The following is a 19,518-nucleotide window of genomic DNA, read 5'->3' on the forward strand; positions in this document are numbered from 1 at the left end:
TACAGTTAGCCTGTTAGAGCTGGACACTTGTGACTAGCTGGCTACCACCCGCTTACTCAACCCTGCACCTTAGAGGCTGCCCTATGTACATAGACATGGAATCACTGGCCACTTTAATAATGGAACACTAGTCACTTTAATAATGTTTACATACTGCTTTACTCATTTCATATGTATATACTGTATTCTATTCTACTGTATTTTAGTCAATGCCACTCCAACATTGCTTGTCCTAATATTTATATATTTCTTAATTCCATTATTTTACTTTTAGATTTGTGTGTATCGTTGTGAATTGTTAAATACTACTGCACTGTTGGAGCTAGGAACACAAGCATTTCGCTACACCCACAATAACATCTGCTAACTATGTGGATGTGACCAATACAATTTGATTTGATTTGAGTATTAGCACATTCCTTTATTGGAAACATTCAAACCTTTGCCTTATCAACAAGCAGATGGTGGTGACATTACATTGGGAGAGTGGTACACGTGCAGAGTGATTCAAAAGGAGACAGACTCAGGCCTAGAACATCACAGCCTCTGTGATCTGGACCTGAGCTCAGGATGTTACAGTAGACTGTTCAGGAAGGACCTGAGTTCAGGATGTTACAGTAGACTGTTCAGGAAGGACCTGAGTTCAGGATGTTACAGTAGACTGTTCAGGAAGGACCTGAGCTCAGGCTGTTACAGTAGACTGTTCAGGAAGGACCTGAGCTCAGGATGTTACAGTAGACTGTTCAGGAAGGACCTGAGTTCAGGATGTTACAGTAGACTGTTCAGGAAGGACCTGAGCTCAGGCTGTTACAGTAGACTGTTCAGGAAGGACCTGAGTTCAGGATGTTACAGTAGACTGTTCAGGAAGGACCTGAGCTCAGGCTGTTACAGTAGACTGTTCAGGAAGGACCTGAGCTCAGGATGTTACAGTAGACTGTTCAGGAAGAACCTGAACTCTGGATGTTACAGTAGACTGTTCAGGATGGACCTGAACTCTGGATGTTACAGTAGACTGTTCAGGAAAGACCTGAGCTCAGGATGTTACAGTAGACTGTTCAGGAAGGACCTGAACTCTGGATGTTACAGTAGACTGTTCAGGAAGGACCTGAGCTCAGGATGTTACAGTAAACTGTTCAGGAAGGACCTGAGCTCTGGATGTTACAGTAGACTATTCAGGAAGGACCTGAACTCTGGATGTTACAGTAGACTATTCAGGAAGGACCTGAACTCTGGATATTACAGTAGACTATTCAGGAAGGACCTGAACTCTGGATATTACAGTAGACTATTCAGGAAGGACCTGAACTCTGGATGTTATAGTAGACTGTTTAGGAAGGACCTGAGCTCTGGATGTTACAGTAGACTGTTCAGGAAGGACCTGAGCTCTGGATGTTACAGTAGACTATTCAGGGTGGACCTGAACTCCGGATATTACAGTAGACTGTTCAGGAAGGACCTGAACTCTGGATGTTACAGTAGATAACATGAAGATGGCGTCAAAGAACATGGCTGACGTTTTAATTCTACCAACCAATTGTGCTATTTTGTTAGTGTTTTTGCATTTTGGGTAACTTATTTTTTAACTTATTTTGTTACCGTTTCTTATGACTGAAAATAATTTCTGGACATCAGAACAGCGATTACTCACCACGGACTGGAAGAAACTTTTTCCTTTAATGAGTCTGGCGAAAAGGATATACTGCTTTCACTGGAACAGGCCCAGATCCCCGTAATTTGCTTGAAGAAAAGATGCAGGAAAAGGGGCCGCAGATCAGCCTGCCTTCTGAGAATCCGTAGGCGAGCAGGTAAACTCCCACTGCCGCCCGTTCTTCTTGCTAACGTGCAATCATTGGAAAATAAAATTGATGACCTACGATTAAGATGATCCTACCAACGGGACATTAAAAACTGTAACATCTTATGTTTCACTGAGACGTGGCTGAACGATGATACGGACAATATAGAGCTGGCGGGATTTTCCATGCACCGGCAGGACAGAGAAGCTACGTCTGGTAAGACGAGGGGTGGTGGGTGTGTCTATTTGTCAATAACAGCTGGTGCACAATGTCTAATATTAAAGAAGTCTTGAGGTATTGCTCGCCTGAGGTAGAGTAGCTTATGATACGCTGTAGACCACACTATCTACCAAGAGAGTTCTCATCTATATTATTCGTAGCTGTCTATTTACCACCACAGAACGAAGCTGGCACTAAGACCGCTCTCAACCAACTCTATAAGGTCATAAGCAAAGAAGAAAATCCTCACTCAGAAGCGGCGCTCCTAGTGGCCGGGGACTTTAATGCACACAAACTTAAATCCGTTTTACCACATTTTTACCAGCATGTCACATGTGCAACTAGAGGGGAAAAAATCCTAGACCACCTTTACTCCACACACAGAGATGCATACAAAGCTCTCCCCCGCCCTCCATTTGGCAAATCTGATCACAGTTCTATCCTCCTGATTCCTGCTTACGAGCAAAAACTAAAGCAGGAAGTACCAGTGACTCGCTCAATACGAAAGTGGTCAGATGACGTGGATGCTACACTATAGGTCTGTTTTGCTAGCACAGACTGGAATATGTTCCGGGATTCATCCAATGGCATTCAGGAGTACACCACCTCAGTCATCGGCTTCGTCAATAAGTGCATCGACGACGTTGTCCCCACAGTGACCGTACATACATATCCCAATCAGAAGCCATGGATTACATGCAACATCTGCATCGAGCTAAAGGCTAGAGCTGTCGCTTTCAAGGAGTGGGAGACTAATCCGGACGCTTATAAGAAATCCCGCTATGCCCTCAGACGAACCATCAAACAAGCAAAGCATCAATACAGGATTAAGATTGAATCCTACTACACCGGCTCTGACGCTCGACGGATGTGGCAGGGCTTGAAAACTATTACGGACTACAAAGGGAAACCCAGATGCGAGCTGCCCAGTGAAGCAAGCTTATCAGACAAGCTAAATTCCTTTTATGCTTGCTTCGAGGCAAGCAACACTGAAGCATGCACGAGAGCACCAGCTGTTCTGGATGACTGTGTGATAACGCTCTCGGTAGCCGATGTGAACAAAACCTTTAAACAGGTCAACATTCACAAAGCCACGGAGCCAGAAGGATTACCAGAACGTGTACTCAAAGCATGCACGGACCAACTGTCAAGTGTCTTCACTGACATTTTCAACCTCTCCCTGACCGAGTCAGTAATACCTACATGTTTCAAGCAGACCAACATAGTCCCTGTGCCCAAGGAAGCGAAGGTTACCTGCCTAAATGATTACCGTCCCATAGCACTCACGTCGGTAGCCATGAAGTGCTTTTGAAAGGCTGGTCATGGCTCACATCACCAGTATCCTTCCAGACACCCTAGACCTACTCCAATTCGCATACCACCCCAACAGACGCACAGATGACGCAATCTCAATCGCACTCCACACTGCCCTTTCCCACCTGGACAAAAGGAACACCTACGTAGCCTTGTTATTGTTATTCTTATTGTGTTACTTTTTATTATTATTGTTTACTTCAGTCTATTTGGTAAATATTTTCTTTACTCTTCTTGAACTGCACTGTTGGTTAAGGGCTTGTAAGTAAGCATTTCATGGTAAGGTCTACACTTGTTGTATTTGGTGCATGTGACAAATAAAGTTTGATTTGATTTGACTGTTCAGGATGGACCTGAACTCTGGATATTACAGTTGACTGTTCAGGCTGCCTGGCTGATTGGGTTAACCAGGCTCTGCTCTGCCGATGGCTGGATAAACAGTGAATGACTGTGTGTGTGTGTGTCCACTTGGTGGAGGACCTGTCAGTAAGCCATTTCATTTTGAGAGCGCGTCTGTCCATCACCACAGCCTCGTGGTCCTGTATGACTCAATAGGTAGTGCATGGCGCTTGCAATGCAAGGATTGTGAGTTTGATTCCCGGGGCCAACCAAACATAAAATGTATGCATGACTTTAAATCGCTTTGGATTAAAGTGTCTGCTAAATGGAGAGAGAGATCCTACAGTTGGCTGCTGTTATGAATGAGAAGTCTCTTCTCCAATCTCTGGTTTCCTTCTTCCCTCCTAGCCAGGTTGCCAGATCTGGTTGTGCTTTAGCCAACTCGTCTGTCAGTCCTTTCTTGACATGTCATGTCTGGCAAGAAAAACAGACATACACATTCAAACATCTGATACATTGAGACATTAGAATTCCATTAGAACATGTATAACAATCTATACACATTTGAAATCATGATAATAAGCATTTCTAAAACAGCATTTACAATGTCTAGGGTGGGATCACTGGTTGGTGTTTGGTGTGACTTATGATAATGAATGCATGGATCAGTGATTTGGTAGTCAAAGTGAAAGACCCATGTTGTGATTCAAGTTATGCTCATTCAAAATACAGTATGCAATACAACACCAGGCCAGGGACAAATAATATTATAGGTACAGTACATGGTTTTTTTATGACACCCTGCAGGTGGGAAGTCATTTGGTACTGTGTACTTAGGCTACAGTATGTTTTGCATATCTTCACCCTATTCCAAACTGACCTCTGCAGTCATGAATAGGTTTTTGAAAGCCTGTACAGTGTGCCTCTGTTTTTTAGGAATTCTAACTTGCTTTTGTTTTACGTGTGGATCTCTGTGTGTGCGTGCTAGTGCGTGTGTGTGTGTGAGACTGTGACTGTGGCACTTGAATCAGTAAAGGATTTGAATCAGTAAAGGATTTGAATCAGTAAAGGATTTGAATCAGTAAAAGATTTGAATCAGTAAAGGATTTGAATCAGTAAAGGATTTGAATCAGTAAAAGATTTGAATCAGTAAAAGATTTGAATCAGTAAAGGATTTGAATCAGTAAAAGATTTGAATCAGTAAAGGATTTGGATCCGTAAAGGATTTGAATCCGTAAAGGATTTGAATCCGTAAAGGATTTGGATCAGTTTAGATCAGCGAACAACACATATATCCAGTCTTATGAATACATTTACCATGTAACAAGAGATGGCAGCACAAATATGGAGAGCAGGCAAGAGATAAACATTCACAGTGAAGAGAGGATGGATGAGAAAGAGAGACGATAATAGTGAGAGGGAGGAAAAGGGAGAAGTGGGGTGAGAAAGATAGAGAAAGAAAGAGGGAGAGAGAGGAATGAAGGAGTGCAGTAGCGTTGATTAACCAGTGGGCCGTCCCTCGGACTCGATGCATCATAACAACACCGACCAATCACATCACAGCCTCGTGCATCTCCATGGTAACTGGGCTTCCTAGCTCCAGAGGAGGTGGAGACAAAGGGAGGAAAGGAGAAAAAGGTGGTAGGTGAAAAGATGAAGAGCGAGCGAATCGATGTCTTCTGTTTTTTTTCTTTCTCTGATGGCTGTTTTCACACCAAGCGCTCCTCTCATGCTGCCTTAGCCACATCACAGCTGATGAGACCACAGACCAACACAACAACAATAACAACAACATCATAACCAGACTAAGGCCAGTCATTGATGGTGATACTGTAGGGATGTCAGTGTGGCAGGCTTTCTGGCTGATGGGGCTGTCGAGAGCGGGGAGATGAGATGACCCTTCAGTCACCGTAGATTGGATCTGCTGGTTATGACAAGCTGTCTAAGTGTCGTTCTGCTTCTGAAAGGTAAAACGCCTTGTTTTGAGAACGCTCTTCTATATCAGCATTAGACCTGCTTTTGTTCTGGACTGTGTCAGTGTATGTGTATGTGTTTGTATGTTATTGTATCTCTGATGCAGATGAAGGAGAGGATGCCTGTGTAGACTGTTGGGATGAAGCCCTGGAGTATAGCTGGTTTAGGGGAAACAGGTGGAGTGAGTGGAGTACTAGTCGTAGTGCGTAGCCATACACCATATTATCACATTCATTCTTCATCCTAGAACCTCGACTTAGCTAGGTTAGGTTAGCTACTGTATTGTACGTTTTACTGAACCTGAATTTGTTGAATCTGAATGTGTGTACTGTGCTCTGCAGTAGTTTTTGTTATTGTTGATCCTGTTGTTGTTGTTGTTGATCCTGTGGTTGTTGTTTATGCTGTTGTTGTTGATCCTGCCACTGAAGCCTGTATTGATTGACGCTGTTAAAAACAACATATTGATAAAAGCCTGGCATGTCTGTCTGTGTGTCTGTCTGCCTGCAGGGCTTCAGGAGGGCAGCAGCCATATGATTCGGTGGAATGGAGGCTTGTGATGTGATGGTAATCATAGAGACATCACTGGTCCCTACTGTACTGAATACCCTCCTTCAGATTCTTCATTTTTTAATTAGATTTGGATGTTTAGATGTTTTTGACATTGTATGGCAGTATGGTCCCGCACCCTGACTGTGTCCACAGGATGGAATAATAGACTCAGAGTCTTGTGAAGTGGTGCTCTCACTCCGGAAAAGACATTCTAATAGGCTACAATAGACACATCGTCTGAGTAGAATGGATGGGAGGTGTCCAGTACATTTAGCTGATATAGCTTGCTCCAGTGTGAAAGACAAACCCCCATACAATCAATCAATCAATCAAATGTATTTATTTATATAGCCCTTTTTACATCAGCCGATTTCACAAAGTGCTATACAGAAACCCAGCCTAAATCCCCAAACAGCAAGCAATGCAGATGTAGAAGCAGGCCCCTAGGAAAGGTTTTATTGTTCAGACTGGGCAGCAGCACTCTCAGCTGGACCTAGTAGTGGACATCCCCAAAGTAATCACCAGTCTGGAGCTCTGCCACCTCAGACCCCACGGGGAGTCAAATACAGGGAGAGGACTGGACAGACAGTTGCTGAGGGAACCAGCTGGCGACAAAGTCCCTCCTACATTTGTTGGAATAGAGGATGGAATGGAACTGGCCCGGCTCCAGCTAATTACTGCAGACTGACTATAATACATCACAGTTTGGCTTTTCCTGCTTCTGGTCCAGTAATATCAAATCAAATTGTATTTGCTACATGCGCTGAATACAACAGGTGTAAACCTTACCGTGAAATGCTTACTTACAAGCCCTTAACCAACAATGCAGTTCAATAAATAGTTAAGAAAATATTTAGTAATAAACTAAAGTAAAAAATTTAAACAATAACAATAACGAGGCTTTATACAGGGGGGTATCAATGTGCAGGGTTAGGGTTAGTCGAGGTAGGGGTAAAGTGATAATAAACATCGAGTAGCAGCAGTGTACAAACAAGGGGGGGGGGGGGGGGGGGTAGAAACTGTTAGGGAGCCTTTTGGTCCTAGACTTGGGCTCTCTGGTACCGCTTGCCATGCGGGGGAGAACAGTCTATGACTTGGGTGACTGGAGTCTTTTACTTTTTTTAGGCCTTCATCTGACGCTGCCTAGTACAGTATATACTGTAGGTCCTGGATGGCAGGAAGCTTGGCCCCAGTGATGTACTGGGCTGTACGCACTAGAGGTTGACCGATTATGATTTTTCAATGCCGATACTGATTATTGGAGGACCAAAAAAAGCCGATACCGATTAATCAGCGTTTTTTAATTTTTTTTTTATGTATTTATTTATTTGTTTGTAATAATGACAATTACAACAATACTGAATGAACACTTTTATTTTAACTTAATATAATACATCATTCAAATCAATTTAGCCTCAAATAAATAATGAAACATGTTCAATTTGGTTTAAATAATGCAAAAACAAAGTGTTGGAGAAGAAAGTAAAAGTGCAATATGTGCCATGTAAAAAAGCTAACGTTTAAGTTCCTTGCTCAGAACATGAGAACATATGAAAGCTGGTGGTTCCTTTTAAAATGAGAATTATAGGACTATTTCTCTCTGTACCATTTGTATTTCATATACCTTTGACTATTGGATGTTCTTATAGGCACTTTAGTATTGCCAGTGTAACAGTATAGCTTCCGTCCCTCTCCTACCTGGACTCAAACCAGGAACACATCGACGACAGCCACCCTCGAAGCATCGTTACCCATCGCTCCACAAAAGCCGCGGCCCTTGCAGAGCAAGGGGAATAACTACTTCAAGTCTCAGAGCGAGTGACGTTTGAAACGCTTTTAGCGCGCACCCCGCTAACTAGCTAGCCATTTCACATCGGTTACACCAGCCTAATCTCGGGAGTTGATAGGCTTGAAGTCATAAACAGCGCAATACTTGAAGCATTGCGAAGAGCTGCTGGCAAACGCACGAAAGTGCTGTTTGAATGAATGCTTACGAGCCTGCTGTTGCCTACCACCGCTCAGTCAGACTGCTCTATCAAATATCAAATCATAGACTTAATTATAACATAATAACACACAGAAATACGAGCCTTAAGTCATTAATATGGTCAAATCCGGAAACTATCATTTCGAAAATAAAACGTTTATTCTTTCAGTGAAATACAGAACCGTTCCATATTTTATCTAACGGGTGGCATCCATAAGTCTAAATATTCCTGTTACATTGCACAACCTTCAATGTTATGTCATAATTACGTAAAATTCTGGCAAATTAGTTCGCAACGAGCCAAACTGTTGCATATACCCTGACTCTGCGTGCAATGAACGCAAGAGAAGTGACACAATTGACCTAGTTTAATATTGCCTGCTAACATGAATTTCTTTTAACTAAATATGCAGGTTTAAAAATATATACTTCTGTGTTTTGATTTTAAGAAAGGCATTGATGTTTATGTTTAGGTACATTCGTGCAACGATTATGCTTTTTTTCGCAAATGCGCTTTTGTTAAATGATCCCAGTTTGGCGAAGTTGGCTGTCTTTGTTAGGAAGAAATAGTCTTCACACAGTTCGCAACGAGCCAGGTGGCCCAAACTGCTGCATATACCCTGACTCTGTTGCACAGAATGCAAGAGAAGTGACACAATTTCCCTAGTTTAAAAGAAATTCATGTTAGCAGGCAATATTAACTAAATATGCAGGTTTAAAAATATATACTTGTTTATTGATTTTTAGAAAGGCGTTGATGTTTATGGTTAGGTACACATTGGTGCAACGACAGTGCTTTTTTTGCGAATGCGCTTGTTAAATCACCCGTTTGGCGAAGTAGGCTGTGATTCAATGATACATTAACAGGCACCGCATCGATTATATGCAACGCAGGACAAGCTAGATAAACTAGTAATATCATCAACCATGTGTAGTTAACTAGCGATTATGTTAAGATTGATTGTTTTTTATAAGATACGTTTAATGCTAGCTAGCACCTTACCTTGGCTCCTTGCTGCACTCGCATAACAGGTAGTCAGCCTGCCACGCAGTCTCCTCGTGGAGTGCAATGTAATCGGCCATGATCGGTGTCCAAAAATGCCGATTACCGATTGTTATGAAAACTTGAAATCGGCCCTAATTAATCGGCCATTCCGATTAATCGGTCGACCTCTAGTACGCACTACCCTCTGTAGCGCCTTACGATCAGATGCAGAGCAGTTGCCATACCAGGCGGTGATGCAACCGTTCAGGATGCTCTCGATGGTGCAGCTGTAGAACTTTTTGAGGATCTGGGGATCCATGCCAAATCTTTTCAGTCTTCTGAGGTGGAAAAGGTGTTGTTGTGCCCTCTTCATGACTGTCTTGGTGTTTTTGGACCATGATAGTTCGTTGGTGATGTGGACACCAAGGAACTTGAAACTCTCGACCTGCTCCAATACAGCCCCATTGATGTTAATGGGGGCCTGTTCGGCCCACCTTTTCCTATAGTCCACGATCAGCTCCTTTGTCTTGCTCACATTGAGGGAGAGGTTGTTGTCCTGGCACCACACTGCCAGGTCTCTGACCTCCTCTCTATAAGCTGTCTCATCGTTGTCAGTGATCAGGCCCACCGCTGTTGTGTCGTCAGCAAACTTAATGATGGTGTTGGAGTTTTGTTTAGGGTTGCAATTTTTGGGGAATATTCAGAGGTGGAAACTTTCCGTGGGAATTAACAGGAATATATGGGAATAAACGGGAATATATGGGAATTAACGGAAATATATGCAAATTCATATTAATACCATTTAAATGTAGATGTTTTTTGTATGGGACATATTTACCATATCATATGGAGACAGAAACATAAACATTTTACCTTATCATAAGTAGACATAATGTCACCTTTATTTCCTTTGTTTTGTCTTTATTTAGTATGGTCAGGGCGTGAGTTGGGGTGGGCAGTCTATGTTTGTATTTCTATGTTTTGCAATTTCTGTGTTTGGCCTGATATGGTTCTCAATCAGAGGCAGCTGTCAATCGTTGTCCCTGATTGGGAACCATATTTAGGTAGCCTGTTTTGTGTTGGGTTTTGTGGGTGGTTGTTTTCAGTCTTTGTGTGTCTGCACCAGATAGAACTGTTTCGGTTGTCACTTTTGTTGTTTTGTATTTTGAGTGTTCACCTTTATTAAAGTAAGATGAACAATTACCACGCTACCAAACTTATCCTCCTCAGACGAGGAAGACGACAGCCGTTACACATAATAGCAAATGATTAAATCCTTCCAATAGATATTTTAAAAAACGATTTAGTTACGAATTGAACTTTAAGTAAGTGAGTTGACTCTTCACATGGGATAATTTCACTGAACAACAAAAGAAAGGGAATATTGAATGATCCCCAATGATCCATCGCAACTCCCAAAAACGTTTCCAACATACATCTGTAAAATGATGGTCTAGAAACTAAAGCTTTGGTTGTCTTCCTCTCAGTCTTCCATGTCTTCTCCCTGGACCTCCTCAATGTCCACCTCTTGAACATCAGACTCTGAGGCCTCATCTTCACTGTCACTTTCCAACCTTGTTGAGGATGGCTTGTTGTCAGGCTCAAAAAGCCCAAAAATTTGCCCGGATGGCCACCAATTTTTCAGCCCTTGTATTGGTCAGCCTGTTGTGTGCTTTGGTGTGTGTGTTCCCAAAGAAGGACCAGTTGCGCTCTGACGCGCCTGATGGTGGGATTTGAAGGATGATGGAGGCAACAGTGAAAAGAGCCTCAGATCCATAAAATCCATTTCCAACAGGTGGCTGATGAGATATGTTGGCACGACTGCCATATTGCATCTCCATCCCAAAGCCCTTGCTTGGAAGTGTACTTCGCCAGACTGCCAAGAACCTTGCCCTCATCCAGGCCAAGGTGGCGAGACACGGTAGTGATGACACCATAGGCTTTGTTGATCTCTGCACCAGACAGGATGCTCTTGCCAGCATACTTGGGTCCAACATGTACGCTGGGGCGTTTATGGGCTTCAGGCAGAAGTCTTCACACTTTTTGATGTATTTCAGAACTGCAGTTTCCTCTGCTTGGAGCAACAGTGAAGTGGGCAGGGCAGTATGGATTTATTCTCTTACATCTGCAAGCAGAGTCTGAACATCAGACAGGATGGCATTATCTCCCTCAATCCGTGCAATGGCTACTGCTATAGGTTTCAGGAGTTTCAGGCTGCTTCCCACTCTCTCCCAAAATACATCATCCAGGAGGATCCTCTTGATGGGGCTGTCCATATCGGCAGACTCTGATATGGCCATTTCTTGGAGAGACTCCTTCCCCTCCAGGAGGCTGTCAAACATGATGATAACACCACCCCAACGGGTGTTGCTGGGCAGCTTCAATGTGGTGCTCTTATTCTTCTCACTTTGCTTGGTGAGGTAGATTGCTGCTATAACTCTATGAACCTTCACATACCTAACCATTTCCTTGGCTCTCTTGTAGAGTGTATCCATTGTTTTCAGTGCCATGATGTCCTTGAGGAGCAGATTCAATGCATGAGCAGCACAGCCAATGGGTATGATGTGAGGGTAGGACCCCTCCACTTTAGACCAAGCAGCCTTCATGTTCGCAGCATTGTCTGTCACCAGTGCAAATACCTTCTGTGGTCCAAGGTAATTGATGACTGCCTTCAGCTCATCTGCAATGTAGAGACCGGTGTGTCTATTGTCCCTTGTGTCTGTGCTCTTGTAGAATACTGGTTGAGGGGTGGAGATGTAGTTAATTATTCCTTGCCCGCAAACATTCGACCACCCATCAGAGATGATTGCAATACAGTCTTCTTTCTCTATGATTTGCTTGACCTTCACTTGAACTCTGTTGAACTTTGCATCCAGCAAATGAGTAGATAAAGCAAGTCTGTTTGGAGGTGTGTATGCTGGGTGAAGAACATTCAGAAATCCCTTCCAATACACATTGCCTGTGAGCATGAGATGAACCAGTTTCATTCTCTGACTACGTTCCTCCATTAAGTCAAAAAAACTCCTGATTCCAGAAGGACCATGAGCTGTTGCTGTCGATAAGGTGTCTGATTCATCATTTTCACCTCAAATAGAAGTAGAGGGACTTTTGTCAGAGGTTTAACCTTTATTGTTGTGAGTGCTGAGGGAACTTTATGCACTTGGCCAGATGATTCTGCATCTTTGTTGCATTCTTCACATATGATTTGGCACAGTATTTGCAAATGTACACAGCTTTTCCTTCTACATTGCCTGCAGTGAAATGTCTCCACACATCAGATAGTGCCCGTGGCATTTTCCTGTAAAGATTAGAAAAAATGAGTAAAAAAAAACCAAATACAATTCCATGTACAGATAAATAGTTAAGCAGTTAGATTAAACAACTCCTTCGTAAGATAAATGTTTTCAAATTAAATATGTATGGAAACAGGTGAATTAACACTTGAGCCTGCTTGCTTTAGCAGGCTCAAACAAGCAAAAACCCACATGGTTGCAAAAACTAACTAGCAGAAAATGTTAACAAGTTAGAAATGATTTAACACACTTTTCTGTAGGCTACTGTTCAAGAAATCATGTATGTCATATAATATATATTAACCCCCCCCCAGTATCGGGGTGGCAGGTAGCCTAGTGGTTAGAGCATTGGGTCAGTAACTGAGAGGTAGGTGGCTCAAATCCCTGAGCTAACAAGGTAAAAATATGTTGTTCTGCCCCTGAACAAGTCTGTTAACCCACTGTTCCTAGGCTGTCATTGTAAATAAGAATTTGTTTTTAACTGACTTGCCTAGTTAAAGAAAGGTTAAATAAAAAATAAAAAATTGTAATAAAAACTTACCAGAAAGCATGTAGTCCTTGGTTCCGACAGTGTAGTAGTGTGGGCTCAATAGCATCTCATTTGTGTGCAAGATCTTGAGAATCAGCTGTACATGTGATGGAAGAGTGCACTGTGCAAAATTCCCCAAATTCCCATAAAACAGTTTCGGAAAAATTCCAGACATTTACCGGAAAGTTTCCGACCCTTTGCAACCCAGGTCGTGTTTGCCACACAGTCTTGGGTGAACACCACTGAAGGGCCCCCATGTTGAGGATCAGCGTGGCAGATGTGTTGTTGCCTACCCTTACCACCTGGGGCGGCCCGTCAGGAAGTCCAGGATCCAGTTGCAGAGGGAGGTGTTAAGCTCCCTTAGCTTAGTGATGAGCTTTGTGGGCACTATGGTGTTGAACGTTGAGCTGTAGTCAATGAACTGCATTCTCACATAGGTGTTCCTTTTGTCCAGGTTGGAAAAGGCAGTGTTGAGTGCGATTGAGATTGCGTCATCTGTGCGTCTGTTGGGGTGGTATGTGAATTGGAGTAGGTCTAGGGTATCCGGGAGGATGCTGTTGATGTGAGCCATGACCAGCCTTTCAAAGCACTTCATGGCTGCCGACGTGAGTACTACGCGGCGGTAATCATTTAGGCGGGTAACCTTCGCTTCCTTGGGCACAGGGACTATGGTGGTCTGCTTGAAACATGTAGGTATTACAGACTCGGTCAGGGAGAGGTTGAAATGTCAGTGAAGACACTTGCTAGTCGGTCTACGCATCCTTTGAGTACACGTCCTGGTAATCCGTCTGACTCCGCGGCTTTGTGAATGTTGACCTGTTTAAGGGTCTTGCTCACATTGGCTATGGAGAGCGTGATCACACAGTCATCCAGAACAGCTGGTGCTCTCATGCATGCTTCAGTGTTGCTTGCCTCGAAGTGAGCATAAAAGGCATTTAGCTCGTCTGGTAGGCTCCTGTCCCTGGGCAGCTCACGGTTGGGTTTCCCTTTGTAGTCCGTAATAGTTTGCAAGCCCTGCCACATCTGACGAGCATCAGAGCCGGTGTAGTAGGATTCAATCTTAGTCCTGTATTGATACTTTTCCTGTTTGATGGTTCGTCTGAGGGCATAGCAGGATTTCTTATAAGCGTCCGAATTAGTCTCCTACTCCTTGAAAGCGACAGATCTAGCCTTTAGCTCGATGCAGATGTTACCTGTAATCCATCGCTTCTGGTTGGGATATGTACGTACGGTCACTGTGGGGACGACGTTGTCGATGCACTTATTGATGAAGCTGGTGACTGAGGGGGTATGCCATTAGATGAATCCCGGAACATATCCTAGTCTGTGCTAGCAAAACAATCCTGTTGCGTAGCATCCGCATCATCTGACCACTTCCCTATTGCGCGAGTCATTGGTACTTCCTGCTTTAGTTTTTGCTTGTAAGCCTGAATCTGGAGGATAGAATTATGGTCAGGTTTGCCAAAAGGAGGGCGAGGGAGAGCTTTGTATGTGTCTCTGTGTGTGGAGTAAAGGTGGTCTAGAGTTTTTTTCCCCTCTGGTTGCACGTGTGACATGTTGGTAGAAATGAGGTAAACAGAATTAAGTTTGCCTGCATTAAAGTCCCCGTCCACTAGGAGCGCCGCTTCTGGATGAGCATTTTCTTGTTTGCTTATGGCCTTATACAGCTCGTTGAGTGCAGTCTTAGTGCCAGCATCGTTCTGTGGTGTTAAATAGACAGCTACGAATAATATAGACGAGAACTCTCTTGGTAGATAGTGTGGTCTACAGCTTATCATGAGGTACTCAACCTCAGGTGAGCAATACCTTGAGACTTTTTTAATATTATACGTCATGCACCAGCTCTTATTGACAAAATATAATAGTGTGCGTGTGTGTGTGTGTGAAGCTGTGTGTTTGTGTGTGTGTGTGTTATCACATTTAACCTACGTTAGAGCAGCAGCTCTCATAATTAACTGTAATAGGAATCATTTTAAACCATTGACGTATCACATTGTTGGGCCGTGGAATCGTTATAAGCCAATGACATGAAACAATCATGGGGAGGGGCGAATCCTGTTAAGCCAACGACAAAGGCTGATGCATTCTTTGGACAGCAATAATTTTAAGCCATTGACGTACTCTCTCACATTCTTAGTACCCAGAATGCTCTATACACCCAGTCTTAATCCCAGACCACCTGTTTAACTCTACTCTCTTTCTCTCTTTCTTTCTTTCTTTCTTTCTTTCTTTTTCTCTCTCCCTTTCTCTAGTTCTATACCTCTCTCTCTCTCTCCCTCCCTATCTATCTCTATCTCTCTATCTCTCTCTGTCTGTCTAGGTCCTCCCATACATGCTCTCCCCCTCGGGCAGCCTTCCACCCCCTCTCTTCCATGTCTCCCTCTTATTCCCTCCCTCTTATTCCCTCCCTCCTTTCTCTCTCACACACACACACAAATACACCCAAATTCTGGGTGTAGTGGAGAAAAGTATTGGCACGCTGTTGTTGTGGACAATATGAATGTAACGGAACTCTGTTACTGTTACTACTCCTCAAGAGCAAATCTCACCTAGGACAGTGATTTGACCCCAGGACATAATCCTAGAGGATTATGGGTGATTAGGTCACCTGGTGACCCCTAACGGAGTAAACACATTCTGCTAGACCAACACTTGATGCAGCTCCTACCAAAAGGTCGCCGTTTTGAAAAACCAAGCCGACAAGATGAAAAATCTGTTGATATGCCCTTGAGCAACACACTTAATCCTAACTTGCTCCAGGGGCACCGTACTACTATGGCTGACCCTGTAAAACAACACTGCACCTATCTGGTGTCTGTGACAATAAAAAACATACAGTATATGCTTTGTTAATGTAAACGTAGTAAACCTTACCCACACACACTCCGTCTCGCTATCCATCAGGGTAGCGTCACAGCTGAGCTGCCAATGTCATCAACAGCAGCATGGCAGTGTCTGCCATCAATTGTTTGTAGTGAGAAATTATGATTTGAGAGAGAGAGGGAGAAAGGGGAGGGTTGGGGGAAGGAGATAGGGGGGGGGGCAGAGGGAAGCGAAATAGAGACAGAGAAATATTTGATTTTGTATTGTTTTTAGAGAGTATTTGTATTTGCATTGTGGCTGTAGTCCCTGGGCAGCACTTACCTGCCCAGGGACTACAGGTGCAAATGAGCTCTTGGGTAACCCTGACACATTTACATGGATGTTGCATTACTGTAATATTAATGTTGATTAATGTGCACTGTCCCTGTAAAATAAAAAATAAGACAGAGTTGTGTGATGCTGCGTATTTAATCCCTCTTACACTAAGCTCCCTCAGTCATGTGACGTACTAAACTCGTCCCTGTCAGTCTGTCTGTCTGTGTCTGTGTGTGTGTGTGTTGTCATGCTGCCTTGTCGCTTGATCAGACTTCTACTGTCCACTGGAGGAAACGTTGTTTGGACTTTGCTTTGGCATTACTTTGATTGGATTGGTTGGATGTTGACTGAGTGTTTATGCTTGATGCCTGGGACTTGCCGATGGTGGAATCACGTTGTTAGCAGACTGACTCTACAGTGAATAGGGACTTTGACTTTTTGGGATTTAGTTTGGACGTTACTGGGAAGTTGCTGGAACGTTGGATGTACCTGGATATAGCGTGTAATGACTTGTAATAAATAATATATTAAATGTAAGTAAAGGTTTTGATATATCTGGTGCAGGGCTGAACGTTGACTGAGGACATACACACACAGGATTTGGAGAAGAAGTGTTGTCTTGACTGGATTAAGCATTTATATGGGGAGTCAAGTAGCCTAGTGGTTAGAGCATTGGACTAGGAACCAAAAGGTTGCAAGATCAAATCCCTGAGCTGACAAGGTAAAAATCTGTTGTTCTGCTCCTGTACAAGGCAATGTCTGTTCCGAGGCAGTCATTGAAATTAAGAATTTGTTCTTAACTGACTTGCCTAATTAAGTAAAATATGTTATTCAGTTTTGTATTCACTTATGATGTAAATTTCTCTTGTGAAGATTAGCAGTACAGTTTTTTACATTTTATTTATTTAGCAGATGCTCTTATCCAGAGAGACTTGTGGTTAGTGCATTCATCTTAAGGTAGCTAGGTGGGACAGCTACATATCACAGGCATAGTGAATACACTTTCCTCAAAAAAGTAGCTATCAGCAAAGTCAGATCTTTAAAGGGGGGAGTCAAGAGCAAGTGTTGGTTCAGGGAAGTTGTTTTTGTTGTAGTCTTCATAGTCTTACCCTTGCATGCGTGTGTGTCATCACACAGACATCTTCTAAGACTACTGATCATTCTCACCACCTTGACTTGACCCAATCAAGTATTACATGATACGCGTTTCCTCTCACCCTGTGTTAACTCAGGTATGTGTCTCTTCTGTTCACCTACAGGTCTAAACCGTAATGTGTTCCATCCCGGCTGTTTGATGCTGCTGCTGCTTGGGTAGAGCGGCTCGTTGAGACGACCCTCTGCCCCCCCCCCCCCCCCCCTCCCTCCTGTGTCACCCCACCACCTAGCTACCATGCTGATCAAGGAGTACCGGATCCCCATGCCTATGAGCGTGGATGAGTACCGCATCGCCCAGCTCTACATGATCCAGGTGGGTGGCTACTGGCTAGCATACATACTGAAATACAACACACGGAATACATGTATGTAGCATAGCATTGCATGGCTAACGTGCATCATACAGAATACATTACCTAGCATAGCATGGCTAACACACAGCAGGCAGAATACATTACCTAGCATAGCATGGCTAACACACAGCATGCAATACAACATATGAAGAGTTTATTTCCAAAACACTACAGTGTATATCCACAAATTTTTCACATTTGTGTCTTTTCATCAGAAATGATTGCTTATGAGCACCTTCATGTGTGTGTAAAATATATCTGTTCACAGATTTTTAAGTAATAGATTTTAGATGTGTATGAAAATGTTTTGTTTTTTTTACAAAATGCTATATATCCGTTGTTTAGCTGGAATGGAATGTTGGTATCCTGTGTATTTGACTGTGACATGTGATCGTCTCACCTAGCTATCTTAAGATGAATGCACTTACTGTAAGTTGCTCTAGGTAAGAGCATCTGCTAAATGACTAAAATGTAAAATATAAATGTTTCACATACAGATCTCAAATTACTGTATTGAATTAAAAAATATATATACAGTACCATTCAAAAGTTTGGCCACACCTAATCATTCCAGGGTTTTTCTTTATTTTTACTATTTTCTACATTGTAGAATAATAATGAAGACATCAAAAACAGGAAATAACACATATGGAATCATGTAGTAACCAAAAAAGTGTTAAACAAATCAAAATATATTTTATATTTGAGATTCTTCAAAGTAGCCACCCTTTGCCTTGATGACAGCTTTGCACACTCTTGGCATTCTCTCAACCAGCTTCATGAGGTAGTCACCTACAATGCATTTCAATTATTAACAGGTGTGCCTTGTTAAAAGTGGAATTTCTTTCCTTCTTTATGCGTTTGAGACAATCAGTTGTGTTGTGACAAGGTAGGGGTGGTATACAGAAGATAACCCTATTTTGTAAAAGACCAAGTCCATATTATGGCAAGAACAGCTTTACTTACTTTAAGACATGAAGGTCAGTCAATCTGGAAAATGTCAAGAACTTTGAAAGTTTCAAAGTGCAGTCACAAAAACCATCAAGAGCTATGATGAAACTGGCTCTCATGAGGACCGCCACAGGAAAGGAAGACCCAGAGTTAACTCTGCTGCAGAGGATAACTTCATTAGAGTTAACTGCACCTCAGATTGCACCCCAAATAAATGCTTCACAGAGTTCAAGTAGCAGACACATCTCAACATCAACTGTTCAGAGGAGACTGCGTGAATCAGGCCTTCATGGTCGAATTTCTGCAAAGAAACCACTGCTAAAGGACACCAATAAGAATAAGAGACTTGCTAGGGCCAAGAAACATGAGCAATGGACATTAAACTGGTGGAAATCTGTCCTTTGGTCTGATGAGTCCAAATTTGAGATTTTTGGTTCCAACTGCCGTGTCTTTGTGAGACGCAGAGTAGGTGAATGGATTATCTCTGCATGTGTGGTTTCCACCGTGAAGCATGGAGGAGGAAGTGTGATGGTCTGGGGGTGCTTTGCTGGTGACACTGTCAGTGATTTATTCAGAATTCAAGGCACACTTAACCAGCATGGCTACCACCGCATTCTGCAACAATACACCATCCCATCTGGTTTGCGCTTAGTGGGACTATCATTTGTTTTTCAACATGACAATGACCCAAAACACACCTCCAGCCTGTATAAGGGCTATATGAACAAGAAGGAGAGTGATGGAGTGCTGCATCGGATGACCTGGCCACCTCAGTCACGTGACCTCAACCCAATTGAGATTGTTTGGACCGCAGAGTGAAGGAAAAGCAGCCAACAAGTGCTCAGCATATGTGGGAACTCCTTCAAGACTATTGGAAAAGCATTTTTTTTTTTTATTATTATTATTATTGTTTTTTATCCCATTTTCTCCCCAATT

General features: G+C 42.9%; 1 protein-coding gene across 1 annotated transcript in view; it reads left to right on the plus strand.

The window, feature by feature from the left end:
• Positions 1-19,518, plus strand: part of LOC139555023 (membrane-associated phosphatidylinositol transfer protein 2-like) — an 81,123-nt gene that overhangs the window by 11,810 nt on the left and 49,795 nt on the right. The window contains exon 3 of the mRNA XM_071368447.1: positions 17,383-17,591. Coding sequence (XP_071224548.1) covers positions 17,514-17,591 — 78 coding nt within the window. The 5' untranslated portion in view covers positions 17,383-17,513. The remainder of the gene's footprint in view (positions 1-17,382; positions 17,592-19,518) is intronic.

This window comes from Salvelinus alpinus, chromosome 1 (genome assembly GCF_045679555.1).
Source record: "Salvelinus alpinus chromosome 1, SLU_Salpinus.1, whole genome shotgun sequence".
NCBI classification, from domain to species: Eukaryota; Metazoa; Chordata; class Actinopteri; order Salmoniformes; family Salmonidae; genus Salvelinus; species Salvelinus alpinus.